The sequence below is a fragment of the Stomoxys calcitrans genome, chromosome 2, assembly GCF_963082655.1.
Source record: "Stomoxys calcitrans chromosome 2, idStoCalc2.1, whole genome shotgun sequence".
Lineage (NCBI taxonomy): Eukaryota > Metazoa > Arthropoda > Insecta > Diptera > Muscidae > Stomoxys > Stomoxys calcitrans.
Genome location: NC_081553.1, coordinates 129459959 through 129482387, shown reverse-complemented (window position 1 = coordinate 129482387; position 22429 = coordinate 129459959). Strand labels below are relative to the sequence as shown.

General features: G+C 37.5%; 1 protein-coding gene across 4 annotated transcripts in view; it reads left to right on the top strand.

Annotated features, from left to right (window-relative positions):
- Positions 1–22140, top strand: part of LOC106087184 (transient receptor potential protein) — a 46534-nt gene extending 24394 nt beyond the window's left edge. For all 4 annotated transcript variants that reach the window (XM_013252144.2, XM_059362142.1, XM_059362141.1 and 1 more), the window contains exons 8-16: positions 1413–1565; positions 1622–1767; positions 1833–2200; positions 2271–2628; positions 9943–10162; positions 19047–19197; positions 19314–19474; positions 19537–19697; positions 21388–22140. In XM_013252144.2, the coding sequence (XP_013107598.2) occupies positions 1413–1565; positions 1622–1767; positions 1833–2200; positions 2271–2628; positions 9943–10162; positions 19047–19197; positions 19314–19474; positions 19537–19697; positions 21388–22017 (2348 nt within the window). In that variant the 3' untranslated portion in view covers positions 22018–22140. The remainder of the gene's footprint in view (positions 1–1412; positions 1566–1621; positions 1768–1832; positions 2201–2270; positions 2629–9942; positions 10163–19046; positions 19198–19313; positions 19475–19536; positions 19698–21387) is intronic.
- The last annotated feature ends 289 nt before the right edge of the window (positions 22141–22429 follow it).

The window sequence follows — 22429 nt, the reverse complement described above, 5'->3', positions numbered from 1 at the left end:
CGAATTCTGTTTTTATATGAAACTGAAATCACATAAGTGAAAAAGTCTTTTCTATGGGAATAAACATGGGAAATTTGGTTATGTCGAAATTTTAGCAGAATCCTTGGTGGTGGGTTTCAAAGATTCGGCCCGACCGAACTTATTATTTTTTTTTTGTATTGTTTACGTTTTTTGAAACAAAAAACCATGAATTTTTTTCTTATCAGCCACTAAGTTTTTATATCAAAAGCATTTAAGCATTATATTACCGTTTAGCGAAGAAAATTGGATTTCAGTGCTCATGACAAAATCTTACCGGTATTAAAAAAAATATTAATTGCTATCGGAAACTGAAAGGGTTTCCAGAAATTTAACTTACAACATTATTCAGAATCATTTTTGTTTCAATTTTTGGTTTTTTGACAAGCCAACTTTTCCCCAAAACGTGACATTATATGGTAAGAAAAAATTTTGTAAGATGTCTTTGTTAAATGAGAATAAAAACATTTAATCTTCTCAACCTTTGATTTAGTTTTTGAAATATGTCACCACCATGAAGCCGTTTCTTTGCAGAGGTCACTCAGTTAGGTATGAAAAAGCCCACTGCAACAAATCACGTTTTCGGCATGCTGTTTTGGTACCTGTGATGATTGTCATCCACATGTCTATGTTATTTCACGCCATGCCGGGTTTGAGCGTCTGTGAATGTATTTGTGAGTGATGTCGTATGCAGTTGCGATTGCCTGTGACTGCGACTCAATTTCGGTGGTATAACTGAACAGGACAATGGCATGCTGTCACAGCAATCATGCATTTATTCAATTCGGTTTGTGCAGCCCTTAAGTTCGTAATAAGCTTTCTTATGGTAGAACTGATGCCTAGACTTTTCAGCTCCTTCATGATTGATATCGGCTTTACATTATTGAAGGACTTGTCAGTGTCATGAAGAGAATCTATGCCATGAATTGCGTTTTCTGTGGACTTTCCCTTGCTATAGACGTTCTATTGTTGACAGGCTATTTCAATCGGGATTCCTAACAAAGGGTTTTACTCTTCTCGATGAAGGTGTTTCAACCTAATTCACTAAGTTATAATACTCTGTATAGCAGAAGAGTAGTAGGGTAGAGTTGGCCGAAATTTTAAGAATTTTTTTAATAACAAGACGAAAAGTTAAGTATTTATAAACCTACCATTTAAAATAAAAAACCTTAGGAAAGAAGGAAAATATTTTTCAACAAAAGGAATGTTTCATAAATTATCTTTGGCTCGAATCTTTAAAATAAGGACAAACATACCGACAGTGGTTAGAAAATGTTACCTTTTTTATCACAAATATATTACTCATTCTAAATTGTTTTGAAAGAACTAATAAAAGTTAGTCTTTTTAGCACATAAATGAAATTTTCATACGAAATGTTTCGATTTATTTTCAGTGCTTCTGGGTGCTGCTTCATTGAGAATTGTGCAAATTACGTTGGAGTTGTTAGCTTTCCCCTGGATGTTGGCGATGTTGGAGGATTGGAGAAAGCATGAAAGAGGTTCATTGCCAGGACCTATTGAATTGGGCATCATTACATACATCGGCAGTACGTATTTGTTATTTGTCTGTGTATAGGGTTGAATGTTATCTGCTCTTTTGCAGGTTTAGTCTTTGGCGAATTGAAAACTCTTTACTCAGATGGCATCTTTGAATACATTGCTGATCTTTGGAATATAGTTGACTTTATTTCGAATATGTTTTACGTCACCTGGATTCTTTGTAGGGCTACAGCTTGGATTGTAGTTCATGTTAGTATGAATTGCTCTAATAGAAAAATGCATTGCATTATTTAACTCTCTTTGTGCGATTGCAGCGAGATTTATGGTATCGCAACATAGACCCTTATTTTCCACGAGAACATTGGCATCCCTTCGACCCTATGCTCTTGTCTGAGGGTGCCTTTGCTGCTGGCATGGTATTTTCATATTTAAAATTGGTGCACATATTCTCCATAAATCCTCATTTGGGACCTCTGCAAGTGTCTTTGGGCCGCATGATAATCGATATCATAAAGTTCTTCTTCATCTATACATTGGTCCTGTTTGCCTTTGGCTGTGGTCTCAATCAACTACTGTGGTATTATGCCGAATTAGAGCAACGCAAATGCTATCACCTGCACCCGGATGTGGCTGACTTTGATGATCAGGAAAAAGCATGCACCATATGGAGAAGATTTTCAAAGTAAGCTCAAGTTTAGCAAGCATTCAACTTAAGCCTCTGAATTCCCATCTCCTTTCAATTTCCTCTGCAGCCTTTTTGAAACCTCACAATCTCTATTTTGGGCTTCATTTGGCTTGGTCGATTTAGTCTCATTCGACTTGGCTGGTATTAAGAGCTTCACCCGCTTCTGGGCCTTGTTGATGTTTGGCTCCTACTCGGTAATCAATATCATTGTATTGCTCAACATGTTAATTGCCATGATGTCAAATTCCTATCAAATCATTTCGGAACGTGCCGATGTTGAATGGAAATTTGCTCGCTCCCAACTATGGATTAGCTATTTTGAAGATGGTGGCACTGTTCCTCCCCCCTTCAACATGGTGCCATCAGTGAAGCTTTTGAAAAAAGCTTTTGGCAAGGTCTCCCGCAAACGAACGAAAAGCTTTATGGTGAGTTGTGTATTATGAGCGGATTCAATTAGAGGAATTAAAATTTAGATCTGCACATATAATTAAAACCCACAATGTTTACAAGAAAATAGTGTCGGTATAATGGGTAATTCTTACATTAACAGGGAGATAAAATATCGTCAGATTCCATAGACGCTGAATTAGAAATTGAATATGTATTTTATGGATACAAATATGCCTATTAACATTACATAAGATGGCAGCGGGAATACTTCTCTCATATCAATAAGTTCTGTCCGATACAAAATTTAAGGTCAATGATAAGGGACCTCCTTTTAATTACCGAGTCCGAACGGCTTGCGCAGAGCGACACCACTTAGTACAGAAGTTTACATGGCTGATTTCACCAGCACTAGAAGGCCAATCACCGCTAAAAATTTCTTCTGATATTCACCCGGATTTGAAACCAGTTGTTTATCGTCAAAGACGTACACGCCTTCCTCTGAGCCACACTGGCCACATGGATAAAGTTCTTTAAATGATATTTTTGTCTAATTGAGAATTTCTTTATAAAGTTATTTTTTTTACTAAGGATGCAGTAAAAGAGAACACGATTCTGCAGTGGAATATAAAAAGACATATTCACGAGCTTCTAACACCAAATTTCGGGACATTTTAGTTATCATCTCACTTCAATTATAGTCTTCCCTTTTTATACCCTCCACCATAAGATGGGGGGTATACTAATTTCCTCATTCTGATTGTAACTACTCGAAATATTCGTCTGAGACCCCATAAAGTATATATATTCTTGATCGTCGTGAAATTTTATGTCGATCTAGCCATGTCTGTCCGTCCGTCCGTCTGTCTGTCGAAAGCACACTAACTTCCGAAGGAGTAAAGCTAGCCGCTTGAAATTTTGCACAAATACTTCTTATTAGTGTAGGTCGGTTGGTATTGTAAATGGGCTATATCGGTCCATGTTTTGATATAGCTGCCATATAAACCGATCTTGGGTCTTGACTTCTTGAGCCTCTAGAGTGCGCAATTCTTATCCGATTGGGATGAAATTTTGCACGACGTGTTTTGTTATGATATCCAACAACTGTGCCAAGTATGGTTCAAATCAGTTTATAACCTGATATAGCTGCCATATAAACCGATCTTGGGTCTTGACTTCTTGAGCCTCTAGAGTGCGCAATTCTTATCCGATTGGAATGAAATTTTGCACGCCGTGTTTCGTTATTATATCCAACAACTGTGCCAAGTATGGTTCAAATCGGTCCATAACCTGATATAGCTACCATATAAACCGATCTGGGGTCTTGACTTCTTGAGCCTCTAGAGTACGCAATTCTTATCCGATTGGAATGAAATTTTGCACGACGTGTTTTGTTATGATATGCAACAACTGTGCCAAGTATGGTTCAAATCTGTCTATAACCTTATATAGCTGTCATATAAACCGATCTTGGGTCTTGACTTCTTGTTTATTGTTACTTTCAACCAATATGTCAAATACAATACAAGTCGGTTCATAACCTGATATAGCTGCCATATAAACCGATCTGGGATCTTGACTTCTTGAGCCTCTAGAGGTCGCAATTATTATCCGATTTGCCTGAAATTTTGTACGATGGATTCTTTCATGACCATCAACATGGCCTGAATCGGTATATAGCCCGATACAGCTCCCATATAAATCGATCTCTCTATTTTGCTTTTTGAGCTCACAAAGAGCGCAATTCTTATTCGAATTGGCTGACATTTTACACAGGTCTCCAACATATAATTTAATTGTGGTCCAAACCGGAGCATATCTTGATATCGCTCTAATAGCAGAGCAAATCTTTTCTTATATCCTGTTTTGCCTAAGAAGAGATGCCGGGAAAAGAACTCGACAAATGCGATCCATGGTGGAGGGTATATAAGATTCGGCCCGGCCGAACTTAGGACGCTTTTACTTGTTATTAATAACATCCTCAAAAGCGGATGCAAGCAACTTTTCGAGCGTTTCTATCCTTCTCTCAACACAGGTTAGGTTGAAGATTTTAATTTGCCACAATGGACCAGAGATGATAACTGGGATTGGCGAAATGGTATTAAAATAAGTTCAAATGGTACCATTTTTTGTTGCTTTTTTTATACCCACCACCATAGGATGAGGGTATACTAATCTAGTCATTCCGTTTGTAACACCTCGCAATATTAATCTAGGACCCCATAAAGTATATATATTCTTGATCGTCTCGAAATTTTGATTCGAACTAGCCATGCACGTAGAGCCACCCGCTTGAAATTTTGCACAAAAACTTTATATTGACGTAGGTCGTTGGGAATTGCAATGGGCCATATCGGGATATAGCTCCCATATAAACCGATCTCCCGATTTGACTTTTTGAGCCCATGGAAGCCACAATTTCCATCCGATTAGGCTGACATTTTGCACATAGTGTTCTGTTATGACTTCCGAATCGGTCAAGAACCTGATATAGCTCCAATATAAACCGATCTTCCGATTTGACTTCGTGAGCCCATGGAAGCCACAATTTTTATCCGATTTGGCTGTATTTTTGCACGTAGTGTTCTGTTATGACTTCCAACGACTGTGTCAATTAGGGTTCAAATCAGTAAATAAACTAATATAGCTCCCATATAAACCGATCTCCCGATTTGACTTCTTGAGCCTATGGAAGCCGGAATTTTCATCAGATTTGGCTGCAATTTTGTACATAGTGTTCTATTATGTATAGAATATGACATAACTCCCATATAATCCGATCTCCCAATTTTACGTCTTGAGCATTTACACGTCGCGACTTTTTTTCCAATTTGGTTGAAATTTTGCATATAGTGTTCTGTTATGACTGTCAACAACTGCGCCAAGTACGGTCCAATTACATCTATAGCTAGATATAGCTCCCATATTTTAGCAGAATCCATGGTGGTGGGTTCCCAAGATTCGGCCCGGCAGAACTTAGCACGCTTTTACTTTTTCGGTCATAACATAAAAAAATGTTGTTTAATGACATAACAATGGGGAATACATCGAAAATTTACAGGGTGCAGGTCTGTCCGTGCGTGTATAACGTACGTCTACATGGGCTTCGAAAATTCCTTCAAAAACACGGCGGATACTGCAAGTTCTTAGCTCATTGATACAGAACCACCTTGATGTACCCGAGTCTGAACTCGAATTGCTGGAAGATAGCTCCCATATGGACAGGTCTCCTAAATTTAACTCTTCCTTTAAATAAGGGAAGAATATGAGATTCACTAGCCCTCTCTATATCTTTTCCAAATATGGATTTTACTTTTAAGGGGAGTATTTTTGCATCCGATTTGTATATTTCAGAACCTTCTACGCGTGTTTCAAGTAATTTTTGTATTTCAATATAGTCGCCATACAGATCAATTTATTAATTGGCTGATGAAAGTCAGTATAAAAATTCGATTTCGATAGATATGCTGAGTATGGCTAACAAACCAATGGTTAATTTGGATTTAGTATAAGGTTTACCGAAAGTTCATACTCGTGGGTATATAAAAGTTTGTGATTGTCAAATGCCGTTACTGCAAGTAACATCTTCATCTCATCTAACTTCTGATGATATTTAGGAAATACTTAAGGAATGAGAGATGAATTTTCGCAATCGCAGATAGAGACACCATAGCTCAGAGGTATTCGTCTTTGATGCCGAACGATTTGGTTCAAATCCCTACGAGAGTATTGGAGCAAACTTCGCCGGTGATTATCCCCTCCTAGTGCTGACGACACATGTGGGGCATACGTAATCAGCTATGTAAACTTTTCTTTTAAAGTGGTGTCGCTCTAAAGCAAGCCATTCGAAATCGACAATAAAAACGGGGTCCCTCTCGTTGAGCTTAAACTTGTATTAGAGAATAATCGTTGATATCAGAAAAGTATCCCCGCTGTTCCTCAATGGAATTTTCATGGGCATATTTTCAGTATTGAGATAGGTAACGCCAAAGTAAATCATAGTCATAAAAACTCTCCTTTCTTGAGTTTTCTCTCATATACATATACATATAATATAATATAATACTTGTCGAAAAGTTATAATCACTCGCGGTACCGCCTTCGAATTTAAAATGTAACAAAAAAGTACCAAAATACAAGTAGTCGGCTTGTTGTGCGCTTTAAATACTTAAAAGTGCTACGACAAAAAATTATGGCAGAAATTTTGTAATATAAACCAAATTTCTAATTGTTCTGCATTCTATGACCCTTAGTCGGTTCAAGTCTGGTATCATATGGTAACCCAAATGCAGGAGGTATTTCACTCAATTTCTTACGGATCATAGCTATAGATTCTTAGTTTTTAGTGTTTACTATGTACAATTGTTGAAGATATTACCCGCACTTTTATTATAAGAATTTTATATTCTTGTATTCTTATATTCCCATAGGATTATAGTCGTCTTGCCGACAGTTTCCGTCGCTCATGCTCTTAATTAGGATTGCGTCGCCCCTTATAAATTAAAAAGTTAGCCCATGACGGCCTTACAGTCGTCCGCTCTCTGGTTCCCCCTTACTTCCCAATTGACGCGCCTGGACTAAGGCATCCAGGGGCACACGTTCTGATTTAGCTGAAATACGATATGTGAAGTACGCAAAAACACTCATCAAATATTGCTCGAGTAGGTTTTCAAGAAGATATAGCCTCCACATAAGACGATGATGCCATATACATTTTGAGTTTCTAAAACCCATAAATTGCAAATTCTGCCCATGAATATTCCACTAAGGAACAGGGCAAACTTCTCACATATCAATGAGTGCAGTCCCATTCATGTTTTATGCTCAATAATAAGGGGCCTTCTTTTTATGGCCGAGTCCGAACGGCGTGCCGCAGTGCGACACCTCTTTGGAGAGAGGCATAGCATAGTACCTCACAAATGTTGCCATCATTAGGAGGGGAAAACCCCCGCTAAAATTTTTTTCTGATGGTTTCGCCTGGATTCGAACCCAGGCGTTCAGTGTCATAGGCGGACATTCTAACCTCTGGGCTACGGTGGCCTCCTAAAACCCATGCACCCATCGATTTTTCTCATACAAATAGGTTTCATATAAATTAAGCTAAAATAATTAGATTTTTAGTATAATAGTGATTGGAACTCCACCATAGGATGCGGGCATACTAACTTTGTCGTTCCGTTTGCAGCTAATCGAAATATTGATCTGAGACCCAACAAAGAATTTATATTCCCGATCGTCTTGACATTCCAAATCTATTAAGCCGTATCCGTCCTTGCGTTTGTCTCTCGAAATCATGCTAACTTTCTAAGGAGTAAGGCAAGCGGCTTGAAATTTTGCACAAATACTTTTATTAGTGTAGTTTGGTTGGGGTTGTAAATAGGTCAAATCAGTATACGATTTGACTAAAAATTTTATCGTCGATTTTTTTTGTGATTTCCGAGATTTACGCTAAGTATGATGTAAGTCGCTTCATAATTTGATGGAGCTCCTATATAAACCGATCTCCCGATTTGAATTCTTGAGGCTTTAGAGGGCGCGCTTCTTATCCGATTTGGCTGAAATTTTGCACCTGCTGTTTTGTTATGACATCCGGCAACTGTGACAAGTATGGTCTTATAAACCGATCTCTCTCTGACATCTTTAGCCTCCAGAAGGCGCAATTTCTATGTGATTTGGCTGAAGTTTTGAGCGTAGACTTATGTTTAGACTTCCAAGATCCACGCTAAGTATGATCTATTCGTAATTTGATGAAACTCCCATATAAACCGATCCCCTGAATATAGTTCTTGAGCCTCTAAAGGGCGCAATTAAAAGCCCATTTGCCTTTAATTATGAACGTGGTTTTTTATGACTTCTAACAGCGTTGACAACTCCACTCAAAATCGGTCCATAACCTGCTATAGATCCTATATATTTTAAAACGACCCAATATGTTCAAACTGTAATAACTACGTTTGACAAATGACAACATTATTGCAAATTAGCCTAAATCTGACGAACATATATATGGGAGCATATTTTGAACCGATTTCGAGCAAACTTCTCAGATAATGTGGTGGTCGTCGAGGAAAGCGTTGTGCAAAATGTTGGCAAGGTTGGTCAATCAGTGCGCTTGCAGTGGCTCTTGGGGTGAAAATCTGACGATATACATCAATGACAGCTATATCTAAATCTGAACCGATTTCTATGAAATTCGCCAGTAATATCGAGATTCATAAGAAAATCCTTCCTGCAAAATTTCGAGAGAATCGGTTAGAAATGAGCACTTTCTTGCAATATTTCTCAAAATCGGCTGAACATATATATGAAAGCTATATCTAAATCTGAGCCGATTTCCATGAAATCCACCGATAATGTCGAGAGTCATTAGAAAATCCTTCCTGCCAAATTTCGAGAGAATCGGTTGGCCAAATACCATTTTATTGCTATATTACTATATTACTGCAAATCGGACTAACATATATATGGGACCTATATCCAAATCTGAACCGATTTTTTCCAATTTCAATAGGCTTTGTCTCTAGGCCGAAAAACATGCCTGTACCAAATTTGAAGACGATCGGATGAAAACTGCGACATAATTAACATGGACAGACAGACAAACGGACAGACAGACAGACGGACATAGCTAAATCGAATCAGAAAGTGATTCTGAGTCGATCGATATACTTATCAATGCGTCTATCTCTCTTCTTTTTGGGTGTTACAAACAAATGCACTAAGTTAAAATATCCTGTACCACAGTAGTGGTGTAGGGTAAAAAAAACTCATTCAAGGAACTTGTACCATGCGATCCATCGTGGTTTACTTGTTTTATTATATGTAAAATAAACCCACCATTCCGTTAACACACCTACCTCTTATGCAGATGAACAGTTTCTGTGTGTAGTAACAGGAAGTCAAATAAATGGCAAATATTTGTGCTAGAGTAATAAACGATCTTAAATCACAGCCAGTAGGAAAACCACTATTCGTGATGTTCCCTCCTCGAAAACATTTAAAAGCTTATCGATAACAAATGGGGGTCATTATTCTTAATTATGGCATGCAGACTTGGTATCCGCAGGCAAACATGCAAGCGTTCGACGTCATTGGGTGACGAACGATATGCCAATAGATACTCCAATGACAGACGTTGTGATTAGACGAACAAATGATGTAATGTTGTATCCTAAGTTAAAATCGTATCTTAGATTTAGCAAATACGTCAGTGTGAGGGACAAAAGAGAATATTTGCAATACAATATTACTTCAAAATGCTCTACATTTCAATTATGTGTGTATGTCGAATAAATGTATGTCCATTTTAAATATTTTTTGTTCTTGTACATTTTTAATTCCCTGATATCTAGCGTAAATCTATGGAGAAGGCATTGGCTCTGCATGAGAAAGTAATGAAACTTTTAATACGCCGCTATGTCACTGCTGAACAAAGACGACGTGACGATTTTGGCATCACCGAAGATGACATTATCGAAGTGCGCCAGGACATTAGTTCGCTGCGTTTTGAGCTATTGGAAATTTTCCAAAACAACAACTTTGAGGTGCCGGATATAGAAAAGAAAACAGCGGGTAAGTATGTTGCATTGTCAGACCGTGTGATAGCATAGCAACTACAAGTTAACAACATTGGAAATTATATCAAAAGATTTTGGGTTATCCCTTTGAGAAGGAGGAGAAATAGTTGTATGTTCGTAGAAAAACAGAAAGTTAAGTCGAACATTTTATTTTTGACTTGTAGCCTAGGCAGATAGGGGTAGTTTAAACCACTGTGAACCTGTAAAAAAATGTAATAGTTATTCAACTTGCCTGAATTGCTTGCAGTTTTGAAAAACTCTGCGTCCAAAAAAACGAAAATTGTAAGACGAAACATAGTAAGATGAGAAAAATGAAAATGTTTTGCATTGTGTTAAAGCTGAGGTACTAGCGAGTTCGTGTGCAAAATTTCAATCGGGCCGCAAACGAAGATTTGGGGAGCCCCAACAAATTTTCAAAATGACGAAAGGGCCTGCCAAAGGGCGCCAGGACAACCTAGGGCCTTGAAATTTTACACGCTATCTCGCTAGCACCTCGGCTCTCACATGGCATATTTTGTACTAGTTTTTTTTAGATTTTCTTCTACTGTGAACGTCTGTTCTTATGTAGTCATGATCATCGCCCAAATATTGGGTTGCCCAAAAAGTAATTGCGGATTTTTCATATAGTCGGCGTTGACAAATTTTTCACAGCTTGTGACTCGGTAATTGCATTCTTTCTTCTGTCAGTTATCAGCTGTTACTTTTAGCTTGCTTTAGAAAAAAAAAGTATATTTGATTTAAGTTCATTCTAAGTTTTATGAAAAATGCATTTACTTTCTTTTAAAAAATCCGCAATTACTTTTTGGGCAACCCAATATTATGTGAAATCCTCTCAACTCCTAAGTTCAATGCGATGTCAACGAAGGCAAGTTTTTCTATTCTACATCTCTGCAGATAAGCTGATGTTCCCTTATTGTTGTGCTTGTACATTATTATTTATTTCATCGTGGCAAAGCTCCGTTTTCCTACAGACAACTTTACTACCAAAGTGTTGGATGTTTTATTAGGAAACTAGCTTTCTTCGTTTCCATATTAGAACAACAACTATGAAGCTGTTTCTTCTAATTGCTCCGTGCTTAAAGTGTCGTCATTTGTTTCTAACTCTTTTCCTCGAGTCGTGTTCTACTCTTTAACAGGCAAATACATCGTGTTTGGGGGGTGTTTTTGGGGTGGGTCGGTCCTGAATATTGATGACAGAACATTCCCAATATATTTTATTCCCAAACTCTTATACTGCCATAGTCGGCAAATATGTCCGGTTTGGGGAGTGTTTAGGAGAGGGCCACCCAGGGACTTGGCCCTTAAAAAAATATTAGATTCGTGCTCTACTCTAAAATACTTTTAAGTTGAGGCCCATATTGTCATAGTCGGTAAATACGCCCTATTTGTGAGGGGTTATGGCGACCCCTCAGACACTTGGTCGAGATAGATAATATCATATTCGTGCTTTACTCCCAAAGACCTTTCATTTGAACTTCATATTCCAGATATATGCCTGTTAGGGGGATTTTTTTAAGAAGGGGCGGTCCCCAAGCTCTTCGCCCCAAAAACGTTAGTTTTATTTTCTGCTCTCAAATACCTTTCATTTGAGTCCAATATTGTTCTGATCGGTGTATATATTCGTTTGGGCAGGGTGGTCCACCAGGTATCCCACCGCAAGTAGGATACCAAATTTTAGTTTTTATGTTACGTGATTTTTCGTACATCTTCCATCTCGAGATCATATTTATGCATTCTATTTACAGAATAGCATAGCAAAGAACTTATAAAAGTTGACCAAGTGTATGTTGTTATTCAAAACACTTTGACTGGTTTGTGTGTCACGATTTCTGTTACGCCATGTAACTTCATCAGCACCTTTGTCAAATTGATTAAGGTGCCCTATATACTCAAAGACTATTAAGGACGGTGTAGAGCACGCTTTTGTTTTTTGTTTTTAGGTTACTATAAGAGTGCAAGTAAAATTTCGCTTGAATCGCTTAAACTATTTCCGAGATATGGCGTTTTTAGAAATTGGTTAGGGAGAGAGGACAAACGCCTATTCCGCAGAAAGAAAAAGGAAATGGAAAGACGTGAGTGTGAGCGAATTTAGATGTGCAGGAGTCAGAATGAAGTCCGGAAATTCTATCAATGAATTAAACATCAAACCGATGGCTTTGGTACAGACACATTCCCCTGCAGAGACAAAGAAGGAAATCTGGTAACTGATACAGAAAGTGTGCTCAGGATATGGAAAGAACAATTTACCAGCTGCTAGTGTTGGACGATGGCGGCGAAGAGGATATCGCAGAACCAATCCCTGATGAAGGTATAGAATGTTTACCTCCTAGTCAGAATGAGGTCCAAGTAGCTGTGAACTGATTCAAGAACGATAGGGCAGCAGGAGCCGACGGGTTGCCCGCTGAACTATTTAAGACCGGTGGCGACACGCTTATAAGACGTATGCATCAGCTTGTCTGCGCGATCTGGCTAGAGGAACGCATACCCGATGATTGGAACCTCAGCATACTATGTCCCGTACACAAGAAAGGAGACAAGATGGAATGTGCCAACTACAGAGGAATAAGTCTCCTCCCCATCGCATACAAGATACTGTCGAACGTACTGTGTGAAAGATTAAAACCTGAAGTCAATGCGATAATTGGGCCCTATCAATGCGGTTTTAGACCTGGTAAATCCACCAAAGACCAGATATTCACACTGCGTCAAATCCTGGGAAATGCCCGAGAAGGACAAATTAACACCTACCATCTCTTTGTTGACTACAAAACCGCCTTCGATACTCCTTTACGTTTAAAGGTATTTCAAGTCATGTCTGAGTTTGGTATCCCTGCAAAATTAAAAAGACTCTGCGGGATGACACTTGCTGATACACGTTCCTCAGTAAGAAATGGAAAGAATCTCTCTGGAATATTCAATACCAAACAAGGAGACAGCATATAGTGTGATCTCCTTTATACCCTGCTGGAGATGATGGTACGAGATGCATGATGATGAGAATAGATACGGCACACTTATCACAAGAGAACACATCTTAGGTCGGCCACCGGAAGTAGTAACTGCAGCCTATGAAAGAATCGAAAGAAAGTCTGTGAAAATGGGTCTGGCAGTAAATGGAGATAAATCGAAATGGATGATACCAAATCCTAAAACGCCCTGTACATCCGATCAGATAAAGAAAATGGAGAAAGTTGGGAACCACAACTTTGAGATAGTCAGCAACTTTATTTACCTCGACACCGCCGTAACCGAAACGAAAGACACCAGTTTTGAAATAAAACGAAAAATAATACTGGCAAACTTTATATTAAGTAACAAAACCAGCTCTCGACAGACGAAAATTACATTATACAAGACACCAGTGTTGTTATATGGTTCTGAGGCATGGGTACTTGTGAAAGTAGACGGGTAGTGCTTGAAGTGTTTGAGAGAAAGATTTTTCGTATAATATGTGGACCAGTTTGCGTTAATGGTCCACAATTGCGACAATAGGTCTGAACATCATCAGAGGACGGACGTGTAAAAGTAGGCTCCTTTCAAACGGCAAAAAAATAAGGTAAACAAGCCGAGATTCCCTTTGTTTCGCACTTCAAAACACACCCCTTCAAACTCGTCACCGGATTCATAAGGAAGAACCTCTTGTAAAGTTCGTGGTGAGCCGATAATTTGTTTTCTTTTATCAACAAAATTTTCATAAATATTGTCACTCAAAATACAAAACAACGAGTAGACAAACACCGACACAACAAATAAGCATATCAGCTGACCTTATCCAACCAAGTTTAGTGATGGTAATCTACCGATAACAACAAAGCAAAAGTTATCGATATCTAATCTACTGCGATCGACAGCATTACCATTCATTGGCAGGGTTCGGAAATATGCAAGATAATTTTCAAACACCCAAGAGGAAACACAACGAAATATCATCGCCAGAAAAACCAAAGTCATCAACATCAAACATGGAGCCAACTGAACTCATAAAACTTATAAAAGAAACTATTAACTCCAATTTAGACGAAAAGCTCAAATCGCTACCTACGAAAGCAGACATAGAAGACATAAAATGCGAGATAATTGCTATCAGCACTGACATAAATGCACTGAAGTCAGAGAATCAGAGTTTGAAAGAAGAGCTAAGTAAAGTGAAAATAGAAAATAGTCAGTATAAAAAGGATATTACTTGGCTAGGAAATCAAATCAGGTCAAGTAAGTTATTTATTAAAGGCCTACCAAGTGCAAAAAATCCAAAGAAGAGGTGCAAAAACTGTTCAGAGAAAAATTAAACGTAACGGCAAGTACGAAAAATGTCCGCAAAGTTTTTGACCGTAACGGAAAAATGGCAGTTATAGCCGAACTTGAGAACGAAGATGCTCTACAACAGATATTTCGAAATACAAAAAAATTGTCGGGCTCTGATATCTCTATTGAACGTGATATGATACCAAACAAGCAACAGCACAAAAAGACTTTTCTTATTCTTCGAAAACAAATTTTAGCGGTTAGCAAACAGCATAAAGTTGTTGTAAGAGAAGACAAGCTAAAAATAAAAGACCGTTGGTTTAAATGGAATTCCGATCACAAACTTGTATCTGGCAACGCTGATGGAGAAAAAGAACTTGTCAAATTATATGGGGAGGATATAAAAACTATTTGTTTAAATTATTATCAACTTAATGATGATTCGTATCCAAAAAACTAATAAATAATACACAAGCGATTAAACCGTATAATATTTCGATTTTATCGTACAACATTAATGGCCTAGAAAATAAGTATTTGTACCCAACTTTTTTTCAATATATCAAACAATTTGAGATTCTTATATTATTGGAAACGCACCTTGAACCGAACAAAACAGAAAGAGCAAAATCATATTTCAGCGGGTTTGATTTATTTTTTAAGCATGCGACACGCATTCATAGATACGGCAGAGCAATTGGAGGTTGTTTGATATGTATAAGCAAACATCTACACGATACTGGTATTTCGTATGAAGTTATTGATATAGGGGAAACCCCGCTTTTAAAATTGTACACAATGGAAAATACTTACAGCGTAATACCTCAATACTTAAGACCTGCCAATTGGGACAATGACTTTGAAAAACTGGCAAAGTATTTTCAAGACATAGAAATACAAAACCCTATACTCATAGGTGATTTTAATGTCCGAATCGGAGAAACAAACCAGAATATCGGAGAAATATATAAAAGTAGCTTTTGCTCAGGATATGATTGCAGAAAATCAAGAGATAAAACTGTAAATCAAAAAGGTGTTAAATTTATACAACTATGTGATAATTATAACATGCTTATTTTGAATGGAATAACGAAGGGTGATGAGGATGGAAAATTGACATACATTACGACATTGGGTGAGTCAGTAAACGACATATGCGCGGTATCTAAGGAAATTTTGGGAAAGATTGACGAGTTCAGAGTGGAAGATAAAGTATGGTCAGATCATTTCCCTATCCTGACGAAAATAAATATTGAACCCACTTCACGAACGGGGGAAAAGATGTCTCTATTGCCAAAATTGATATGGAAAGATGAAGAAAAGGATAATTATCAAAGAAAGATAAATGAAAGTATACGTAATATCGCTGGTGTAAATCACATCAACCTCAACGATATTAACCAAATAATAGTGAAATCCGCTTCAAAATTGATTAATCACAAAAAGCCTTTTGAGCCGAAAAATAAATGGTACAACAAAAACTGTAATAATGCAAGAATGAAAAGTTTTAAGCTCTTAAAGGTGTACAGGACAACAAGGAATTTGGAAGACAAGAGACGATATATAGTCGCACAAAAAGAGTACAAAACTGTATGCAGTACCAATAAATCCGTGTATTACAATACAATAGCCAACAAATTAAATAACATCAAAAACTCCAAAGAATGGTGGAAAATGGCGAAAGAAATTCGTAACCAATGTAACCTCGTGGGCTCAAATATTACCCCAGATGCCTTTAAATCCTACTATGAAAACTTATTAAATAAATCTCAAGAGACCACTCTTACTCACTATGCTCCCCCTTATAAAAATGATATGGATCTCGATAGGCACTTTACGATGTCGGAACTGCAGAAAATGCTAGTGAAAGTTAAAAGAAATAAGGCACCCGGCGAGGATAGGATACCATATGAGTTCTTCATAAACGGCACCGAAGAGTTTAATAGTCTGCTGTTAAGAATATACAATACCATTTATTCGAGTGGGGAAATTGATCCTGTATTCACAAAAACTATTATTTACCCAATTCATAAGAAAGGTGATCTAAACGAGCCGTCAAACTACAGGGGCATTTCATTTATGAATTGTGTGGCGAAGTTATTTATGGATCTTATAAATGAAAGACTATATAATTGGGTTTAAAACTATCAAATTCTTACAGAATACCAAGCTGGATTCCGGAAAAATTATTCAACGGTTGATAATATATACAATCTGGCCTCGATCGTCCACTTGAAATTGGCAGAGAGGAAAAATGTATATTGTTTTTTTTATCGATTTCAAGGCAGCTTTTGACAATATATCAAGGCAAGCCCTTATATATAAACTATTTAGAATGGGTGTATCATATAAAATGGTCTCAATAATAGAGAAAATATACAGCAACACGCAGTCAGCAGTATGGAACGGCAGGGAGCTATCTGAATACTTCGAAACAACCAAAGGCGTAAAACAAGGATGTCTTTTATCGCCGTTATTATTTGCCCTCTATGTAAATGACCTGCACGAGTTCATCGAAGGTGGTTTGTTTGTGGAAAATATTAACATCCGACTTCTCTTGTATGCAGATGATATCGTTTTCCTAGCAGATGACATAAAAGTACTACAGAAAATGATAGATAATCTGGAAATATACTGCAAAATGTGGAGTTTGGAAGTAAACCTAGCTAAATCCGAAATTATGGTCTTTAGAAATGGAGGAAAATTAAGCAAATACGAAAGGTGGATGTACAACGGCAGAGAAATTAAGATCTCCAACGAGTTCAAATATCTAGGGGTAGTCTTTACTCCGAAAATGAAGTTCAACAAACATGTACAAACCAGAAACAATGAAGCAAAAAACGCTATTAATGCCACATGGAACCAATTCATTGGAAGAGCAGATATAGATATGAATTCTAAATGGAAATTATTTTTAGCCGTTTGTAGATCTATACAAACATATGCTGCCGAAATTTGGGGTTTTTCACACTTCGAAGAGATTAATGCACTCCAAAGATATTTTCTGAAGCGAATACTTAGGGTACCAAGTTTTACACCAAATTATGTACTAATGCTGGAAACGGAAGTAGAAGACTCACAAATATACACGCTGGGAAAACATTTAAACTATTTGGGGCGAATTTTGTATTACTATACACAAAACAGGCTCCCAAATCAACTATCGGAGATTATATACCAAAAAAATATATTTTGGGTAACAGAATTAAAAGACTTATCTCGAAGCCTACACGTTCAATGGCCACAAACGATGTCTTCACAAGGCAATTGGAACACTTTCTGCAATGATTTATTAAGTGGTATGAAACAACGATTGCATGAAGAAAGACTGTATAGAAAACAATTCAGCCAGAGCTGGCGGATATATAGATATTTAAACCCAAGCAGATCCCATCTTTACCTAAACAGAAAGTACTCTCAAGCGGAAATCGTGTGGATATTTAAAGCGCGCAGTGGAATGATCCCTCTAGGGTGTAACAGTTTTGATCCCGATGTCTTAAATAAAGAATGTAAATTGTGTAACATGCATGAAATTGAAACAATGCAACATTTTCTGGGCATCTGTCCTATACTTCGGGAATTTAGAATGATATCATTCGGAAAGCCGCTATTGAACGATGAGGAAATAATCAACATTCTTGATGGTACAGAAAAAGAAAATTGGCACAAATTAATAAATTATCTCGAAATGAGCTATAAATATAGGCAACTTTTAATAAATTAATTCAATTAAATAAGCAAATGCTTATATAATGCGACAGACGTATTTTACATTGTCGCTAAGTTATAAAATTACTTCTTAGAATTGTAAAAAAAAGAAATGTATTTTTATGAAAATATTCAATAAAGAAGTTTACTACTACTACTACTACTTGCGTTAATGGAGAATATAGGCGTCATATGAACCATGACCTGTATGACGACGATAGTATAGTAACACGTTTCAAAATAAAACGGCTGCGTTGGCTGGTAGAATAGACGAAGAGCTCCAGCAAAGAAGTATTTTGAAGGCAAACACGGTGGTACACGCAAACCGGGACGACCAAAAGCCTAGTGGAAAGATCAAGTGGTGGGCGACACCTCGAAACTTGGTGTCATAGATTACAGAAGGAACGCAGAAGAACGAGGCGCTTGGAAGGCTATACTGAGTTCGGCCAATGGAACAAAAGTTCTTTCATAGCCAATTAAAGTAAAGTAATGTATAGCAAGTACGTGAGTTGGTCTTTCAAATTTCAAAAATTTTATATGATATCATTTAGATTTAAATTTTTAATATTAATTTTCAATAAGACGAAAGTGTGCTGATATAAACAGACAAAACTCTTTGGGTGTATATAGTAGGATATGCAACGATAAAGGATATTTAAGGTGGAAACTATATAAGTTAAGGCTTTGCAGAACCTGATGTTTAGCTTATTTTAGTGTCATATATATATATATAAATATATATATATATATATATATATATATATATATATATATAAATATATATATATATATATAAATATATATATATATATATATATATATATATATATATATATATATATATATATATATATATATATATATATATATATATATATATATATATATATATATATATACCAATTAATTTTTCTTTTTTATATTTTTAGCCGCCGTCAACAAAAAAGGCAAAGTCATGGAACGTCGTATTCTCAAAGATTTCCAAATTGGTTTCGTCGAAAATATCAAAGAAGAAATGACCGAAGGAACGGACATATTCTCATCCTTAGCCAAGGCAATGAAGAGAAAGTCGCAGAAAGGGTAAGGATTGTGTTATCATTGTGTACTGTTCCATTTGTTTTGTAAAATACTAGGCATGGGAATCTATGAAAGTCTATTTGGAATAATTTATTTTTAACTCTGTCATCCCATTTCAGCGAAAAAGACTGGAATGCTATTGCCCGCAAGAACACAATGGGAGCAGATCCAATTGGTTCCAAACGCTCTTCGCTGCAACGACACTCGCAACGCAGTCTCAGACGCAGAATCATAGACAATGCCAATGAAGGCCTAAAGATGAATCAAAACCAACTTATTGGTAAGATTTGTTTACTTTTTGTCAGAAACCTCTTCAAACTGTGATGAATTTTATCTTTCTAGCATACAATCCTAATCTGGGCGAAGTTACTAGAGCGACGCGAGTGGCTTATGTCAAGTTTATGAAGAAGAAGATGGAGGCTGATGACACTGCACAGGCAGCAGAACCCGAAGCAACAACAACAACAACCGATGAAAAGAGAAAAACAATGAAACGAGTACAGGTAAAAATATAGATTTTATTTCCATAGATTTAATTACCGAGATTTGGCGTTTCGGAAAATGGGGTAAGGGGAGGGTCCGCCCAATAAAGTTTGGATGTTAGATCTACTTCATTCTCTTGAATTTGGTGGTGAATTGGAGTACCCAAATCTTTTGCTCCGAAAGTGGATATGAGATTCATACTCTAGTCCCAAAAACCTTATTTAGGGAGAGTTTATGTGGTGAGGCGTCCCTAAAACACTTGGCCATAAAACAGATTTGAGAGCTTTTTTTAGCATAATATACAAATATGTTCAGTTTGAGGGGTATGTAGAGTGGGGCGGCCAACCACGCACTTAGCCCTAAAAAAATATCAGCATCGATCAAAATTTGAGGGTAAAAAGTGTACTCTATTACCAAAGACCTTTTATTCATATATTGTATTATTCTTAATTCCTTTTTTTGGGTAGGATAGGGGGAGGGAGATTGTCCTCTGACACATCCTTTCATTTAAGTACAATATATTCTCCGCCGTTTTACTTGACAGTTTAGTGTTGTTTTTATTGGGAGGAGAGGGTCGGACCAACCAGACGCTAAGACTCGAAAGACAATCTACTTGAGTCCATTATTGTCTCATGCCCTGCTGAACGGCAGGACTACAGGACGTGACCAAGATACTTGAATCCTTATATCAACATTAGATTCGAACTCTACTGACATAGACCTTTCATGATGGCCTCCTTGGCAACTACGCCCAATTTTTTAATATTGATAATCATATTCGTACTCTACTCTCGAATACCTTTCATAGGAGCCGCATATGGTCCCGGTCGGTTCACTTTTGATTTTGGGCGATACTTTTGATGCGGTATTGGGCTTAGGCGACAGCCTAGGTACTTGGATTTTTGACATCATATTCATATTCCACTCTCGAATACCTTTCATCAGAGTTCCATATTGTCCCGATCGGTCCACTCTGATTTTGGAAGGTTTTGGGCTTGGGACAGCATTTTCATACCCTTCTCTCGAATACCTTTCATTGGGGATCTATATTGTCTCTATCGGCCAACTTTTAATTTTGGGCGTTACTCTTGGGGGACGTCCTAGGTATTTAGATCCAATTTTTGACACCACATTCGTATGCTACTCCCGAAAGTTTTTATTTAGGTGCCATATTGTCCCGATCGGTCCACTTGAATTTTGGCGCTACTTTTGGAGTGGTTTTGGGCTTGGAACGGCTCGCTAGGTACTTGGACCCAATTTTAAATATCATATTCATATTCTACTCCCAAATAACTTTCGTTTGAGTCCCATATTTTCCCGATTTTGGTTTTGGGCGCTACTTTTGGGGCGGCCCCCTAAGAACTTGGACCCAAATTTTGATACCATATTCGTATTTAACTCCCAAACACCTTTCATGGTGTTTTTTATTATGCTCGAAGCGTCGACATAATAATAAATCAGAAGTGTCAGTGCAAAATTTCAATTGGTTATCTTATCGAAAGTAAGGAATGTCAAGACGATTTAGAATATACATAAGATCAATATTTTGAGGTGTTGCAAACGGAATGACTAGATTTGAAAATGGTGGGAATAAAAATGTTTTTTTTTACCTTTAGGATATCTCAAAAAAATTCAAACTTTGTATCGCTTCTTAAAGTGTAGTTGACATACAATAGTAATCTGTATATATTACATGTTGTTGATTTACAGACTAGAAAGGGTGACGCCCCAGATGCAAAATCACCAGCACCAAGTGCCGACAAACCAGCTCCCGCTGCGGCAAAACCTGCTGGTGGACCAGCACCACCAAATAAACCTGATGGACCAGCTGCTAAACCTGCTGTGGCCAAACCTGGTGAAGCCACAAAACCCCCTGCGGCTGATGCAAAGAAAGACGACGCAGCCAAACCTGGTGCAGCTGGAACTGCAGCAGCAGCAAAAGGAGCTGCTCCTACGGCACCAGGAAAACCCGACGCAAACGCAAAACCTGCAACAGATGCTGCTAAACCCCCTGCAGGTGGTGCAGCTAAGCCCACGGACGGCGAAGAGAAAAAAGCCGCTGATAAGAAACCCGATGATAAAAAAGCCGACGATAAGAAGACCGAAGAAAAGAAACCAGACGACAAAAAACCCGATGACAAGAAACCCGATGATAAGAAACCTGATGACAAAAGTGCTGGTGATAAGAAACCCGATGCTAACAAGCCCGATGACAAGAAACCCGACAAAAAAGCTGAAGAGAAAAAGCCCAAAACAAACTTGGGTCAAAGTAGTGCAGCTGCCGGTGGAGATCGAGGCAAATCGACTGTTACTGGGCGCATGATTTCGGGTTGGCTTTAAGCACTCACATAGCGCCGGATAATCACTACCGCCTAAGACATAAGACAAATAAATAACTAATACCTATTTTTTAAATTAACATTAAAACGTATTAATAAAATGAAACAAATATTGCAAAATTCATTTATAATATTTGATACACAGAGAAATTGAAAGAGAGCACGGTTCGTAAGTTACCTAACTTGAAACAATGAAATCACACAGGGAGAAATAGAAATGATATTGACGCATGAAGATACAATTATCCTAGCTTGTAGTAGGCAAACTTAGACTCTAGTATACCATTTTCCATTTGGATCTAAGTTTGCTGCCGCAAATTATGAAGCTATGAACTAAAGGCCCGACAGACGTGAGGTAAAAGAGCAACACTACGATACTGAAGATGGTTTAGTCACGCTAAAAACGTATGCTG